Here is a 17,388-nt window from a genome sequence, read left to right on the forward strand (position 1 = left end):
GCATTCCACTTTCCCACCACACACGGGCCCTGCACCCCCTCCAGCACCTCGGGCCCCGTCTCCCTCTGTCTCTTCACCATGGACTCTCTCTCTCTCTCATCCGCTGTCCTTCCCACTTCTGCTCTCTGTCTCCCTTCATTCCAACTACCCAAGCAGGTGCCTGGACCTCTTTTTCATCCTGATGCAAATCTGCTGTCTCGCTCACCAGTCCTCAGCCACACTTCACCTGTCTGTCCCCAACTGTCTTCTGCCATGTGTCCCTGAGTTGCAGGCAAGGCTTCCTTGACACTAAGCCCACTGTTGCCACCTTCTCCACACCTGCCCCCCTACCTGTCCAGGTGCTCTCCCGGAGAGCTCTTCCTGGTTCATTCTCAGGAAGCTTGGATTTCCTTCTGATTGGGGACAATGCGTACACTAGAATGAAGAAAGGACTGCTCAAGGTTGCCACTGAATAATGGCAAGCACGTGGGGTCGGGGAGAAACAGAAAGAACAGCTCTGAGCCTGCAGCAGCCTGCTCGCTGCGTCTGTGGGGAAACCTGCTTGACCTTGCTGAGGCTGGGTCTCCTCATATGACAAACGAAGATCGTAAAAACACTCCACAGGATTGCTGTCGGCATCAAATAAAATAGAATTTTGAGAAGAATGGTGTGATGGAAAGATCAAGGGCAATTATGAAGAGCTATTCCTCTGAAGAAGCCCATCTCTTTAAAATATGGACAGTGATGGCCTCACCCACCTGTGCCCACTTCCAACTTCCTTCTTCTTCCACGAGAGGCACTTAAAATTCGGGGACTTAACATTCAAGATTTTGACTCTCCATCAAGGTCCATGGTTCACAGCGGTCTGGGGTTTGGTCGGGGCACCAGTGTTGGAATCGTGTGCCCCAGGCTGGTGTTTGCAGGAGGCAGGGAGCAGTGAGTGAGCTTAGCCAACTGCCAATCTCCTCTCCACCTTGCAGTGAGTGCGCTGAGCGGCTGACGGGTCAGTCCAGGGAATTACGTTAGTACACGTGCGCATTTAGTCTCCTGATGCCTTCTTTAACAGGTCTAAGATCTGCTGTGCTCCAATCACCGACTCCCTGGGATCTCAAAACAGGATCTGCTCTTGTTCCTAAAAAGGAAAACGCTCTAATCCCTCAAAACTAGAGATGGAAGCTTTGCTTACTAGATATAACCTACAAATTTTGTGCCAGCTTTCTTCCAGAAATATGCATACGTTTCGGCTATGGTCTCTTCCTTTCCATGTATTCAAATGAGACATATGTCTCTCTTCATTTGCAAAGCGAATCCCACTCCCACCCCCTACACACACTGATGCCCCTGCAACCTGCTTCTTTCCCGTGCTTCCTCTGAATCTGCTGAATACCCTCCCTTCTGCCACAGTCCTGCACAGGTCCCCACCTTGGGAAGTACTATCACCTGACCCCGGCCCTTCTCCTCATTCTTTCTGGTCTCTTGACATTCTTCATTCCAAGGCTCTGTCTCTGAGTGTCCTGCTGACACTGCTTCTTCATCTGATCCCAATGTTCACTTGATGCTGACGACTCACCTCCATCCTGACAGCCCCAGCTCTACCCTGGGCTCCAGCACCAAGTTTCTGAGGCTGCCTGACACTACACTGAGGTTCACTGGACACTATCAGATGCAGAGTGTCTTCTATGCTATCGGCATCTTCCCACAGCCTGCCTCCCCTCCTGCACCACTGAAACCACTCTTCTTCCTCCTCGTTTCATGTCTGGTGCTTTAGCCTAAAACTTCAGTCTCTCAATTCTGCAATCATGAGCCATGATGAGAAAATGACCCCTTCCTTTACTTCTGCGCTGGGCTTTGTTCAGTCCTCCCTCAGGTGGCAGCTTGTCAGTCATCCCAACAACCCCACCCATCATTGTCCATGCTTTTATTTTATTTTATAATGCAGTGGTTCTGATAGGGCAACTGACAGTAGGTATCTGGGAACTAAGTGAAGCATGTTTCCCCAGCTCCAGAACTCATGATCTTGCTCGATTCCACCTTCTATCAGTACTGAACACCCACCATCAGCTATAGAAACAAAGCTACTGACTTCATGCTCGCAAACTAGCAAGAGAGACGGATCTATAACCAGCGGTCACATTTCTACCTCATCCACTCCTTCCTCCATTCCTGACAAATGTCTGTCTGAGTTCTCCTTCGGGTCAATCGATGCTACCCATAGGATTCTATAGCCTTAGATGCATAATAGCTTCTCTCCTCTGGAGTCTGGATTGCTGTCACCGAGGTAATCTGACACATGTGACCCCATGTGCATTGCTGTGCTGCTGCCAGAGTCAGGGCAGTCTGGGTGATGCAGCCTGCAGGGTTCAGATTAGCATAATGATTTCCAGGTACTATTGTGTGGAATATTTGAAACCTAGGACGTAGAGTTATCTTACCCTTACCTACACCACTGACTTCAAGAAAATGATGTGTATCCTCTCAGGACTGCAAGCCAGGCCCAGTGATTCTCAGATATCTGCTGAAGCCTTTGGGACAGACTTGTAATCCTGCAGCCACAGGCAGTGGGGGCTCTGACATCTGAATTGCTGCAGACAAGGTGTGAGGTGTGAGTCAGCGGGTTTTCCAGGCACAGCCTAGGGCCTCGCTCTCCAGGTCTACAGGTCCTGCAAAGTCATCATTTTCTTACTTAAAGGAGGAAAAATCAAAAGGACAATATAGGAAAAAAAAAAAAAAGACACTGTAGGGAGTTTCTAGAGGGTTATCACGGAGTCAGTATCTGCACAATCTCCCTCGTGATGAATAATATCACACAGACCCAAATCCACTTTGAGTTCCAGGCAGGGAGATGAGTAATTTTTCTATCCTTATTGGGGGCACTGTTATCTTCTTAATTTCTTTAAACTCCAGATTAATATTTGAAAGCAAATTCTCCTTCCCATCCTCCATTCTCACCTCTTTTTTCCTATCTCCTCATCAATCCATCAGTTGTTTTACCAGCACTCAGAAGCCCCCACGCTTTGCCAGAATCAAGGTCTACCCGACAAGCCCACGATGGTCATGGGCAGGAATTAGGGGAAAGGGACAACTTTCTCCCTAGGAACTAAACCACAGCTATTCATATGCCATTGCTCAGCCATACTGGTCCAGGTTCTAATTTTATTTTATAGCCTCGTTTCTAAGCAAAGGCGAAAGGAACATTAGACACAGGCTCCACTGAATACAGTGATCCTTGTTTTAAATGAAGCCATATACATTGTATACAGACATCTATTGTATATACAGTAGCATCATCCAGTCTACCTTTGGCCAAGTTGAAACCTATTGAGAACAAAGGGAGTAGACCGGACGGTGGTGAGCAGAAAGAGACACTCGCCCAGCTATTTTTACTCACAAGTCCACACATATGAATGTGGTGACAGAGACCTTTCCTTTCAATACTCTTTATGTTCTCGTGGCCTCCTGGGCCAGGAAGCTCTGTTATTATTTTTTAATGAGTACATGGACTCCAGTGGAGATCATCTTATTGGTCTGTAAAAACAGCCTTGAATCTGTGAGCAAAACTGTGCTTCAGACCATCTGGGACAATAACGGCTGCATCAAGGCCCCCAACATCCAAACGAATAGTAACTGCAGTCACATCAAGGCCACCAAGGGCCATATAACTGTGAATGTCATTATGGTACCCTTTATCTTTCCATATTCCCAGTGGAAAAGGATGACTTAAATGGATCTCTCCTGGACATGGGGCATCAGCAAGAAGCCCAGACGAGAAACAGAGCAGTGGCTGCTTTATCTTTGTTCTCCATCTTAGGGGAAAAGATGACTTGTCATCGGACTTGGATGCTCTTCTCAGACGAGGCCATTTCCCTCATCTTGAGCCATCAAGCATGGAAAGGGTGAGAGTGAAAGATAAAGCTGGAAAGATAAACTATTTCAGCAGGTCTGGCACGATGCTCCTCTAACAACAGTGGCTCCCACGGAGCCTGAAGGGGAAGCAGAGGCATTGCACATTATCTAATTAGTCTTCACAGCAGCCCTGTGATATGGCAGTGTAATCATTTCTATTGCTGCCATAACAAATTACCGCTCTAACCTAGTGTGTGGGTTTGGTTGGACCCCTTCGAAAGGCCTCCCAAGGCCAAATTCAAGGTGTCAGCAGTTCCTTTCTGGGGGCTCTAAAGAAGAATCTGCTTATGAGCTCAGGGAGGTTGTTTGCAGAACTGAGTTCCTCATAGTTGTGGAGCTGAGGGTCCCTTTTCTTTGCTGGCTGTAGGCCAGCAGCCTCCCTCAGCTACTTCCATGCTGCCCGCTCCATCTTCAAGCCAGCAGCAGCCAGCCAGTCTCTCTCATCCTGCTGATCAATCTGACTTCTTCTTCTGTTCATCTCTTCCATCTCCAGCTGGAGAGAGTTCTCTGCTTCCCATGACTAGACTGCCCCTTCTCCCCACGCCGGATAATCCAGGGTCATCTCCCAACTTCACAAGCAGTGGCCTTAATCACATTCGCACTCCCTTTTGCCATGTAAGGTAACATCCTGACAGGTACTAGCTGATAAGATGTTCTTCTTGACCAAACTTTAGTCGGGCTCCTGTAAGTCCTCTTCTCAATGAGGCTTTGACCTTGGCCCCAGTCCTTGTTGGGACTACATTACCCAGTTGTAGCAAGAATTCTGCTGAGCCAAGTTAGAGAGAATCCCCCACCCCTGATATCTGATTACCCTGGCAAGAATCCTTAGGTCGATTTAGTAAGAATCCTACCCCCTCCACTTGATGCTCCCTCTTAGTAATTTCCATCCACTGACCCCCACCTTGCCCATTGGCTCTAAAGCCCCTCTTGCTCTTGTTGTATTTAGAGTTGAGTCCTGTCTCCTGCCTCTATTGCTATAGTCTTGACACCCTTTGTGATAGTCCTGAATAGTCTTCTTTACCATATTAACAAGTCTCAGAATCATTTTTTCTTTAACACGGGATCGGGGGTGGATATCTCTGGGGGGAGGCCATTCTCCCCACCACAGGAGTCAGTCTCGACTTTAAAGACTTGCAAACAGGCTCAGTGATACGAAGTAATTATTACAAGGACACACACACAGCGCATAATGACAACAGGATTCAAACTCAGGCCTAAGGATTCCACAGCCCACGTTCCCACACACATGCGCCTGTGCCAGGCCTACCCAGCCTGATGTCCCCGCCCACACTCTGGTGGTGGTGGTGGCTCCTCTCCTGGGCCCCACCTCATCTCTTTCTTCAGCACTGTCTTTTGCATTTGCTGTGCTTTAGAAACCCCCCTTCTAAATCCAGGTCTCCCATGCTCACCCTTTATATATATATACTAAGGCCTTCTTTTTTTTGAAAATGTGCACCCTTTTCCCTTCCTCCCCCCAACTATACACACACACACACACACACACACACACACACACACACACACACACTTCTTCCTGGGCAACAGCTTCTTTTTATCTCTAAACCAAAAGCTAAAAGTGAGATGCAGCTGGAAATGAGTAGATGTATCAGATATATTAGGTGCCCTGTGTTATGCAAATTGAAGTTTAAGCATGCAATTTTAATGCAAAACAACTTCAAAAAAAAAAGGGCTAAAAGCCACATTTCCCTAAAGCCTGCTCCTATGCTGAACTGCAGTTATAATTACCAAAACTATTCAGCTCATGTTGGAAACACTTTGCGGGAATGGGGGTACGGGATCAGGTTGGGTGAGTGCGTGGGGTGGGGGGTAGGCTTTCACATGGCAGCTGTGGCTGCTGCCAGCAGATGAAAGCGAGATGGTGTGGGCAGGAGCAGCTTGGTCACCCCGGCCAGAGCCTTTTCCAATAATCTCATGGATTTTTGTGCTGTGAAACACAATCAATACAAAACAGCCAAACCGCCTGGAACACACAGAAATCTCATTTTTCGAAGAGACATCTTTACCCGCTGTTGTTATTCGTCTCCATGAGCTCCATTTAATGCACTGAGATCTGTTTTAAATGGAGCCTCATAGGTTGGATACATGCCGCCCTTCCCATCATGACTCCCCTTCCCCGTCAGTCTCTCGCTTTTAAACACAGTTAGAGAGCAATTTCCACCATTCCTGGCCTTGAGGACGAGAAGTTGGATGAACTTGCATTGCTCCAAGTTTAGTAGGAGGCAGAGCGGTAGGCACGGATGAATAAATACAAGTACCTGGGAGGGCTCTGTGCCAGGGTAAAGAGGGGAGCCGGGTGCTGGGGGCACAGAGGGAGGGAGGGGTATGGAACAGAGTGGGCAGGGAAGGCGTCCAAGTCCTGGGAGAGGCAGCCCCGAAGCTGCGTTCCTCAGTTTGGTGGAGAACTGCGACTAGGTCGTTGGAGTCTGGATACATCTGGGCAGTGCCTCTGGACTGAAGACTGGAGAGGTGGACAAGACCAAGAAGGGACCCAGCTGAGGAGCAGGGGCCTTGTCCTCAGGATAAGAAGCAGCCACTGGAGGCTGCTGGGCCTGGGAGGGAGGGAGAGATCTGCATTCTAGAGAGAGCACTTTGGCAGGAGTGTGAGAAGATGGCTTTGCAGGAGTAGAACAGAGGTGGAGGACCATTCTGGAGAGCATTGAGGATGAAGAGAGGAGAAAGGATGTGAGCAATGCTGAGGGGAGTAGATCTTCAGGACTTGGTGAGCTGGGGTGTGGGGAGGCCCCTCTTGCCACACCCTGGAGCAGAAACCCCTTCACTGTGACACACTACTTCCTCCTACCCCTTGCAGCATCATCTCCCCTTTGCAGCTGAAGCATCACTCTGCAACCCCACCAAACCCCTGATCATCGCCCCATCCTGCATGGACTCTTCCAAATTCTGACTTTCACGAACTCAGGTGCCTAACTATGCTCACTCACAGAGCTGGTGCTATTCACATGATATGTCCATCATCGCAAAAGCACTGCATTTTCTGGCATATAAAATGCTAAGAAAAAAAAAAAATCCAGAAATGGCTTTCAAAGTGCTAGGAGCTGGCTATAACATTATGGAATATTGGGATGGGAGAAAACCAAGTGTTTCCTGTTATAGTTGTCTGCAGTGCTTTTTTTGTGGTTTAAAAATTTTGTGATGGATTATAAAATATCTCCCCCGCACCTCTGCGGAAGCCCCTCCCTACTTCCCTATTCAACTCAGCACTTGTTAATGCAAAGGACTCAGGAGCTGACTCGGTGAGATTGCCATTTGATTTGAGCAGATGTGCGTCAACATTGCTGCAAAGAGAAGGTACTGGTAGGCTGGACCAGAATGTGCCATCATTAAAAATAACATGTCGCCTAAGTCCAAATGTGGCTGCCCGGGGAAGAAGGAACGTACTCACTTTGCAAGGTTCAAGAGGGCACAACAAACTCTGATGACAGATGGAAGCTGGAGAGAGATGGGCTTCGACTTAGAAGAATTTTCTAACACTGCAACGCAAAAATCCTCAAGAGAACATGCTGAGTTGTGAACCAGTGAACACATCACCATAAGTAGCATCTGGGCAGAGACCGGATGACTGCTATCTATCAAAAGTGTTACAGAAGGGATTCACTCAGTGGCCAGAAAGAAAGGCTAAAGCAGCTCATCCCTAAGGATCATGAGAGGTGCTGTGATCATCACGACATCCGACTGGCTCTGCCCGGAAAGAGAGAAATCTTGTCCCCATTGAGAATACCGAGAGCATACCTTACTGCAAATCCTCCCGGGCTGGTGCAGGCAGATCCAACCTCAAAACCACAGCCAAGGCCCCTTCACGGTTCAGGACGGAGACCAGGAAGGGACTTAGTTTGGTTCGTGGGTGTTGGGGTTTTTTGCTTTGTCTGAGTGCTTCTAATCCAGCCTCCGTATGGCAGCAGACAGACTTTTCTGATGGATTTCTCTACACTGCCCAGTTTGGGAGAACAGATGCTGTGGGTCAGGCCAGCAGCCATAAATTTCCAGGAAATAACTCTTAGTGACTGAGGAAGAAAGCCATAAAACACTCTGGAGGCAGGAATAGGAGAAAACAATGGCAGAGGACGATGCGCGGGATTACTGCTAAATGCCAGGCTGAGCCCCATGGATCATTCTCCTGGCCTGAGCCCCTGCTCCGGGAGCCCGTGCCGCACACGCTTCCTGGTGCTGAGAGGGGAAGGGGCTCCAGTACTGGGGGACTCTTCCTCTTCCTTATTCAACAAAGAGTTACTGAAGCCTTCTTTGCGGCAGGTATACACTGAGCACTGGAGACAGCTGTGAACAAAACAGACTCACGTGTGCAGCTAATATTCTAGTCATCTCTTAGGTTTCATCTGATGGAAAGAAGGAAAGCTAACATTTCTTGTGCCCGTAAGGTGCTAGGATTTTTATAGACTTACCTTGACGGATTTTCACAACAACCCCCACAAGCATCCCCAAGTTATGCTTTTAATAGACGAGGAAACTGGAGGGTCGCTCAGTGTCCTCAGCCAAATGAAACGGATCTCTGACTGCTCTTTCTGCAAACTGCAGCCCGACACCAGTGTGGCCTCACCTGGCCCTCCTGCTTGTACAGTTTTGGAACTTGTAACCCAGCCCCTCTACCTCTACCCCTTTCTCTGCACTAAAAGATAAAGGCAAGATATCGCCAGGGTTTCCACAGCAGTCACCCCAGACCCTCCTCATTAACCCAGTGCTGAGTGCTAACATGCATAGAGCAGCCAAGAGATGTGATCTAGATGTCACCAGTGTCGCTGTCAATCCCATTCCTCAGTCTCATTGCAACTCCAAATTCCCCAGTTCAGGGCTCCTCGCTCACACCCACCTCCAGACCTCAGACTTGGTGTTTCTCCTGGCTTTTTTCTCAGCTTCCCTTTAAGGGGTCTTCCTGGTCCTGAGCATCCACTTGGTCCCAAGGAGCAATTCCCTGGTTGCCTCTACCCTCCCAGTACCCGGAGCCTGGTCTTCCCCCAAAGGGATAACTTTGTCTCCATTCCTATACCTTCTTCCCAGGCACATGTGGTCCAAGGACATGACATTCCCACCGCAGCCCCAGCTTGCAGAGACAGTAACTCACCAAAGTTCTCCCCACCCCAGATGTCCATGTCCATGTCATATTTCCCCAGGAAATCAAACCAGGATTTGTCCATCACGAAGAGCCCTCCAGCTATGATTGGAGTCCTATGCATTTGAAAGGAGAAGAAGGAGGATGGGTTATGGGAAGGGCACCACTGCCTCATTCTTCTGCCCTAGTGGTCCAGAACTCAAGGTCATTTCCCTACCATTTCTGCACCTCTTCAGAAAGGCCAATACGTTTTACGACTTACCTAAAACACAAACGTGCTCCAGGGTTTTCCTCTTTGATTGGAAATCTCCTGGCCTTGTGGACAGGCTAATTCACTCAACAGCGTACCTCCTGTAGCAGGGGCAGGAGCGGCTCAGAACCTCAGCTGCTCTGCGGGCCTGGGGAGTCTGCACTGGCCTCCCCCACAGGCCTGCCCAGCCTGGCTCTCTTAAAAGCTCACTATTGGAGCAGGGGCAGAGGGTCACTGACCAGGCAGAGAAGAAGGGCTGAGGTGGCCCCTGTTAACAGCACGTCTGTTTCATGAGACTGGGCTCTCTGTTTTTTCTCTTTTTACCCCTCTGTTATAGGTTATGTCCCCCGAAAATGTTGGGGTCCTAACCCCCAGAACCTCAGAATGTGACCGTATTTGGAGAGGGGTCTTTACGGAGGTAATTGAGTTAAAATGACGTCATTAGGGTGGTCATAATGGGAGCTGGAAGAGAGAATGTCGATCAGGACAAAGCCATATACAGCGGTGCAAAAGCAGCCCAGAGTTGACGCCACTGTCATGTTCTCACTCAGAACAGGGCAGATGTGTCCATTAATAAGCAGCTCAGCCATGCCTTGATATCGGCCTCCAATTACTGCAATGGCCGACTCAACCTTCCTGGGCTAAATTCTGACATCCAAGACCTGGGGGCTCTGCTCCTAAGGGACCATCTTTTCTCATCAGAGGCTCAAACAGGACCATCTGGGCCTCTCCAACGTTTAGCAGGAAGCATGAGTATGTGTGTGGGTGATGACAGTGGGCAAGTCTCCCCAGGCCCCCATCCCCTTAGTAGAAGTGTCCGTGTGTGGGTGATGACAGTGGGCAAGTCCTCAGCGCAGGTCTCCCCAGGCCCCCATCCCCTTAGTAGAAGTGTCCGTGAGGACAATAGCCTCTTAAAATGAAAGCAAAAGTGGCGCTAGCCTGGCCAAGGGCTCTCTTGGCCTCTGCCCTTTAGCATCTCCCCTTTGAACATCCGATGTGGCATGCTTCCCTATACCATGTGACAGCGGGAAGGACCACGTGGGAGTGAATCTGCCCACCCACACTTGCTCCGACTTACCTAATGGGCTCAGTGGGGTCCAGGCGCCGAGCCTTCTGATCTGAGGAGAGCTGCTCCCATTGGAAGTGGAGGCTCCAGTCAAACCCTAAAACACAGCACCCGCTCAGTCGACGTGGTCCCTCTCATGTGCCTGCAGAGCTTGCTCATTCTGTCCCTTTTCTAGGAGTTCATGAACAGACCAGTTTCCTGGGGAAGCTGGTCCCAAAGGTTGGGACGAGTCTCCCAGGCTGATCCGCAGCGAGGCTGCCTTGCTTATTTTCCCTTTCCCAGCTTCCTTTTCTTTTTCTACCTCCTACTGCATTCCTGAGCCTTCTCTGCTGGGTGCAGTTAGAACTAAAGTGGGGAGGAGAAAAATTCGTGTCAGATATGACAGAGCCCAGGGGAGACAAGGTGGACAGTTACAGAACATGGCCCTTGGCTAGGAGACTTGGAAAGGTGTAAGCAGGTTTGTGAGGGGGCTGAGTCACCAAAATTCAGTCTTGGGGTGGCGGGAGCACCAGGCCTGGGCAGAGAGCATGGTGGGCCTTGGGGACAGGGTGGTACCCAATGATGAGGCGCCAGAACAATTCAGGCCCTCACAGCCAGGGGCGCCTTGCTTCCCTCAGTGTCCAGCCCTGGCATGAGCCCTGTGCTGGAGCCAGAGCTCCAGGCGCTGGGAACAACCTGCCCACTCTCCTGGCCCTTCCCCGCTCCGCCCCAGTGGTAAGGGCCATGTGGCAGCTACTGACGCTGCCAGATACGAGGCTGGACGTTCTAGACAGATCACTAGGAGACTTTTCCTCACTGTCCCCCTTGATGGCAATGATTAGGAGAAAAAGAAAGTCCTGATGGAGAGAAGGTGTTGGCCCCACTCACCCCCTCTGAGCTCCGTGGCAGACTCGATGTAGCTGAAGGTGTCCAGGTTGATGATATCGATCACAGGGCACACCACCCGCGTGTAGTCCTGTCAAACGACACACCCCGTGCTCACTGTGTGGTGTCAGGCTGGGGCTCAGGGAGCTTGCTAGGGCCTCCCCTTGGCAGTGCCAGAGACTGGTTTTGGGGCCTTGACCAAACAATTTCCTCCCTGTGCCTCAGTTTTCTCATCTATAACATGGGACACTGGACGCTGTGACATTTCTAGTTCCCATGTCTAAAATGCTAACGGCCTGCCCCTGACTCCCACGTGCCTCCCCAGCCACAGTGGCCATCTAAGCATGGCAGAGACACAGTGAGGCTGGCTGGAGAACGCTGCCCACTGAGAAAGGGGACATCAGGAAGGAGGGAGCTCCGGGAGTCCTTCACCAAAGACAGCCTGCAGCCTCAAGAAGCAAAGCTGCACGGCCACAGTGGGAACCTCTTGGACTTGCCATATACTTTCGTTCTATGCTTATGTTTATAGGCAAATCGATGATGACATTTTCAGAGATTCCTAACTTCTGGTATCACCTGGGACATGCACAAATCTGCACCTCTGGCCCTGACGTCCCTCCTCGCGTCCACATTCGGACCCAGCATGCCAGTGGCCGGCTCCATGTGGATCTCACACAGCCTTCAGCAGTGGCTTCGTCACCTTCTCCCCGAAGGTGCTCCTTCCCTTTGGCTCCCTATTTCTGTTAACAGAATCATCTTGTATCCTCCTTCCTCCCCAGCACTAAACTAAGATGCTTCACCTCTGCTCATCGATGGGATCAATCCTGCTAATTTTAGCTCTAAACCCCACTCTTCCAAATGAACTCTGCCTCTTCTTCATCCCCTACACCTGGCCCCTCCCCACCTCCATCTGACCCTTCCTCTTTTATTCTATGGGTGGCTGACAGAGTCGTTTTCCGCATGTGCAAATCTCACTCTGCAGCTCAACAACTAAAGGCCTGGAAGATAAGGTCGAATTCCTTAGTCTGGCATCCGAGACCAGCAAAAACAGGCCTGTAACTAGCTTTCCAGCCTCACTGCTTGTTTCTTCCCCCAGGCCACCCTGTCCACGGGCATCAAAGCCATCCAGGGGTCATTTTCAAAATCTGCAAGACAAATTCACCAGCTCCTGGGGGCCACCAAGGCATCGTATATATTTTCTAAATGTTTCCAAATTCTGAGTGAACTCCCCTGTACCAGGTGTGCAGAAAGAGGAATCAGCCCCGTGGGCAGCGTGAACTAGCTGTGAACACTGAGAGTTGATAGCTAAATGGAATCCAGAAGCCAGGGAGAACCAGGCAAGACCATTCTCCAGTCTTCTGCACCCAGCACCCCTGGCCGGCCCTGGCAGCAACTTCTGTTTCTCTTGCAGCCATTTAATTTCCTGGTTCGATCTCTCCTCTAGATGAGACTGTCTTCTCATTTTAAGCTCAGATTCAGTGAGTGCCTGCTTTTACGTTCGCAGATTTAATTTGGCCCCTCAGCCTCCATGTGTGACTCATCCTGACAGTGACAAGGTACCTCTGAAGCCAACTGGCCCATGTGGAAAGAAATGCTCATCTTCAATGCATTACTTCCACCTTTGGGATGTGCACAGATGCCGCCTTCGCAGTCAACACAGCATCTGCCCAGCTGCCACAGTTCTCCGGGGCTCCTCCCCGGCCACTGTCATCATGCATCTGTGTGTGTGTACATACTACATACACACACAGAGCCACCCACACTGATACCTATACAGACACGCTCCTCAAAGACTTGAATTCTGAAATGTTCCCAGAAGTTCAGAGATTGACCTTCTGTAGGTCTGATAAAGTCCTCGTTTTGCCTTTGCTTGCTAAGGTTCTGAGCCTCTGCAGCTTCACTACGTAGACCCTTGTGTAGCAAAGGATTAACCTTACACAAAGATATTTGAGCCCTGCCCAGCCCTTTTGAGGTAATGTCTAAGCTCTTGGAATGTCCTGCCTATAAGAACATCTCTGTTTACCTGGGAGCTTTAGGCTATACCCGATTATCTATGCTAACAATGTGATTTTGGGTGAGGGCCTTGGCGGTGTGGCACCAACTCAACTTGACCTCTGGAGAGGTACAACATCATGGGAGTGATCAGCCATGTGTACGTAACCAACCCCCAATAGAAACTCTAGACACCAAGGCTCAGGTGGGTCTCTGTTTTGCAATACTCTATGCACATTGCCACACGTCCTTGTTAGAAGAAGTAAGGGCTATCCATGTAACACCATGGGAAGAGGACGGCTGGAGGCTTGTCCCTGGAACTCTCTCTGTGTTCCATTTCCTGTTGCTGATTTTAATCTGTATCTTTGCACTGTACCAAACAGTAACCATGAGTATAACCGCTTTGTTAAGTTTTGAGTCTTTCTAGTGAATTAAACCTGAGGGTGGTCTTGGGGACCCCCAGACTTCAATCTTGTTGTTTTAAAAAAATCTATTGTCAGTACTTGGAAACCAAAATGCAAAGTAAGATCCTGGTTGCTTGCCTCATCCATGTTTCCCCAAGACACCATCCATGGGTTCTCTGCCGCCAGGGCTGTGACAAGCTCTGGTATACTTTTCCTATAAATTCAGAGGATTTCTGTCCTTCTGTTATTCCTGTCACAACTTGGTGACAGTGTCTCCTTGCAGTCAAGGAGACCAGATAGGCAGCGAGAGATGTCTGCGGCTAAGTGCTGTGTGGAGCCATAACCTTGAAAAGGGGCTGCAGGAGACTTTATAAATGACCCATCAAAGCCAGAACACAAATCTCTCTGAGTGACCCTGGGAGGGGGGTCAGTATCTGCTCCACTGTTGGATCTTTCAGCCCCAGCCCAGAGCCTGGTGGGTAGCAGGTGTTCAATCAGTGCTGGCTAAAAGAGGCCATCTATTTACTCCCACTGAGGACATTGTGTCAATGGCTGGCAGCAAAGCAGGTGGATCAATTACAGCTGAGCAAGATGGCCTCTCCCCCTGTAGGCTTAAGGGATGAAGGACTCTCCATAAAGATATCCAGACCCTTCAGAGGTCCCCGCCTGCATGACCCAGGAGGCTGGGCCTATAGGTAGGTCAGGCAAGCAGCTGGTGGAATCCCTGGCAGATCTGGACTACACCCCTTCTCCCTCCCACACACCCTACAAATCCAAGCCCAAGCCCCGCCCCCACTGGGGGCCAATGGCCATCAATCACCCCTGCAGTCATAACTTTCATTTCTCCATCCATTCATACTCTTAAACTTGGGACTTGGACTTAAAACCGCATTGTCAATGGACAGTCAAAAAAACTCCCGGAGACATTCACTCATTTCACTGACCAGCATTTCTGAGCACCGACTGTGGTTTCGGAATCGTGGCAGGCACAAAGATGAGTAAGACCTCGCAGTCTACCTTGCAGGTCAGGGAAGATGGTGGAAAGGTGAGGAGAGTTTTAGGATGGGGTCTCTAAGCTAGCCTGGAAGGAGGATTGGGGCAGGAGGGGGTCCTCAAAGAAATGACGCTGTAACAGGAGACCTGAGTACCTGTTCCGGTTCTGCCATCTAGAATACGCGTGACCTTAAGCAAATCAGCACACACCGAGGACCACCCCTCTGTTTCTTCATCTGTGAAGCGAGGATAAATCAGTACTGGCAAAACTATCCTGCCTTCCTAACAGGGCTTTTGGAAGGAATAAGAGAGAAAAGCACGTGAAAGGCCTTGGAAACATATGTAAGCCATTATTTATATCAATTTACCAAATGCTACAGGGATTGAAATTTCTTAAAATCTTTTTTTCTAGTAAGGAAATATGTAGATTAGGAGGGGAAAAAAGAAGCCTACGTTAAACAAACAAATGAACTCGGTCCTCGTTTCACGTATCACGGAATTGAAAGGAGAGAGGGGAAATCGAGATTTTCCATGTGGAAAATATCAGTCAAGGACAGCTTCTGACAGCTCGAGACCAGCCTCTTTCTTATCTTTTTCTATTTTTGAAAATCCCAAACCCCAATTACAGCTTAAATTTTCCACTTACACGTACGAGATCAAATCACGTTTTACTGTGAGACAAGACAAAGACATACGAAGACACGTGGAAACACAGGTTGACACTCGCCCACACTCCTTATCCTGAAAGGGATTTCTCAGGGGAAACCACGCAGTCATCGAGAGTCAGGGTCTGGTGAAAAGCTCTGTAGGGGTAGAGTGGGACTTGGTCTGACCAACCCTCTGCTATGAAAGCTTTAGGCCTGATAGTGGTAGAATCCAGAAGCTTGGCCTGGGAGGCTGAGCTGGATCGTAGGAATGAATGACTCCCAGAGGAGGGCCACTGGGCTGGGCGGCAGGCAGCGCTCACAGACAGGAAGGAGGAAATGAAGGCTTCCCCCATCTCGCAGGTAAGGCTGGCTACCAATGCAGAAACAGGAGCATCCTGAGACTGACTCAGCGCCCTGGGAATGGAAAAGGTCTGGCAGGTTTGTCAAGTTTGTCTGAGGAAAGCAAAGCCCCTTAACACATGCTGCAGGGACTCCTCAGCCTGGGGGTTCCTATAGGTCAAACACTGAATTATCACATCATCCAGCAATTCCACTCCTTGGTATATACCCCAAAGAATCGGAAACAGAGAGTCAAACAACTTACAAGGAAGATTTGCCGCAGCACTATTCACAATAGTAAAAAGGTGGTTTGAAACAACCCAAATGTCCATCAGCAGATGAATAGATAAACAAAATGTGGCATATGCTGTGATGCTGTGACATAGTAAATACATATTTGGCCTTTGTTCCTGGTTCATGGAACAGAGCTACTAAACCCTTCTAACTTCCCAAGTGAATGGGGGTGGGGGTGGGGTGGTGAGAAGAGCATCTTTTGTTATTCATAAGCCTCTTTTACCTACCTCAGTTTATGCTAATGAGGGGCTCTAGGAGGATGAGGGCTGCTTGTCAGAGGAACCAACTCTGATCATGAGAGGGCTGGAACTTCCCTCCCCCCAACCCCGGTCCCCTTACCTCCCCTGTCAAGCCCCCTTCCCCCCACCTCAGGGAGGGTTGAGACACTGGAAAAAGGGTTCAGTCATCAATGGCCAATGATTCAATCAACTATGCCTACATAACAAATCACCCCTGCAATCACACCTCCATAAAAACCCAAAACTAAGGTCCTGAGTGCTTCGGTTGAGGAACCAAGCAGGGTGTGTGCCTAAGACGGGATCTCCCTCCCTTGCAACTTTACCCAAAATAGGTGCTCAGTAAGTGTCTGTTAATTTAGGGGCAGGAAGTGAGCCTGCTTTACTCCCGTTGCATCTTATCGCCTCCCCATGGCATCTGGTTTCTAATGATCTTTTCTGAACACTGAATAGGCAGGGCGGCCACAAGGAAGTGATTGGTGCTCCCGAGGGTTGTAGTCTATTCTGGGAGACAGAGAACTAAATCCAGAAAAGGAAACTACAGGGCCAGTGAGCAATTCTTGCCAGGAGTGATCCCAGCTGGAGTGACCCCAGCTGGCCAGGCAGTCAGGAAAGACTCGGAGGAGGAGGGGAGACGTGGGCAAAGCCCTGAAGAGCAAGGGGGCTTGCCGAGGGAAGGGGAAGGGCCTCCGGGGACAGAAAGGGCTTGGTCAGAGGTGGAGCAGTGGGAAGGTGGGGCATGTCTGGGGAGAAGGACGGGCTCAGTTTTTCTAGAGCCTGAGACCGAGGAGGTGGCCCACTGTGGCTGCAGACTGAGCCCGAGGGCGGGAGGATTTGGAAGGGCCTCGGGGCCAGGCGAAACCCCTTGACTTAATGGTCTATTCATAACTACTATTTCTCAATCCAGACTTCTTTTTCTAGATTATGTCAAAAAGAGGGGAGAAGGAATTTTTCTAAACAGCACTTAGTGTATGAGTCCCCCCAACTCTAAAACAGGAACAGCAATCTGTCCCATCCACCTCCCAGAGGCGTTGGGGACATATGTGAAGCACTGAGCTTGGGAGAGCCTGGAGACGCTGGGGGCACGGAATCCCTCTGCTCGTCGGTCTGGCCGCACTCACCTCTTTGACCCTGTGCAGCAGCGGCTGGAGCCAGTCCCGGTTCACCTCACAGTGGCTGTCCAGGAAAGTCAGAGTGGTGCCCCGGGCAACGTCGGCGCCCCGCATCCGGGACCGGACCAGGCCTGCATTGGGGACAAATGGCCAAGTGGGCGTTCCTGTCGCTCCCTCGTCCAGCAAGCCCATGGAAGAGGCACGCAGC

General features: G+C 50.0%; 1 protein-coding gene across 1 annotated transcript in view; it reads right to left on the reverse strand.

Annotated features, from left to right (window-relative positions):
- The window catches only part of GALNT14 (polypeptide N-acetylgalactosaminyltransferase 14), a 187,564-nt gene that overhangs the window by 19,879 nt on the left and 150,297 nt on the right, over window positions 1-17,388 (reverse strand). The window contains exons 6-9 of the mRNA XM_006910362.1: window positions 17,190-17,311; window positions 11,167-11,254; window positions 10,312-10,396; window positions 8,996-9,099 (exon numbers count right to left, since the gene is read on the reverse strand). Of these exons, the coding sequence (XP_006910424.1) occupies window positions 8,996-9,099; window positions 10,312-10,396; window positions 11,167-11,254; window positions 17,190-17,311 (399 nt within the window). The remainder of the gene's footprint in view (window positions 1-8,995; window positions 9,100-10,311; window positions 10,397-11,166; window positions 11,255-17,189; window positions 17,312-17,388) is intronic.

The sequence above is a fragment of the Pteropus alecto genome, unplaced genomic scaffold, assembly GCF_000325575.1.
Source record: "Pteropus alecto unplaced genomic scaffold, ASM32557v1 scaffold61, whole genome shotgun sequence".
Taxonomy (NCBI): Eukaryota; Metazoa; Chordata; class Mammalia; order Chiroptera; family Pteropodidae; genus Pteropus; species Pteropus alecto.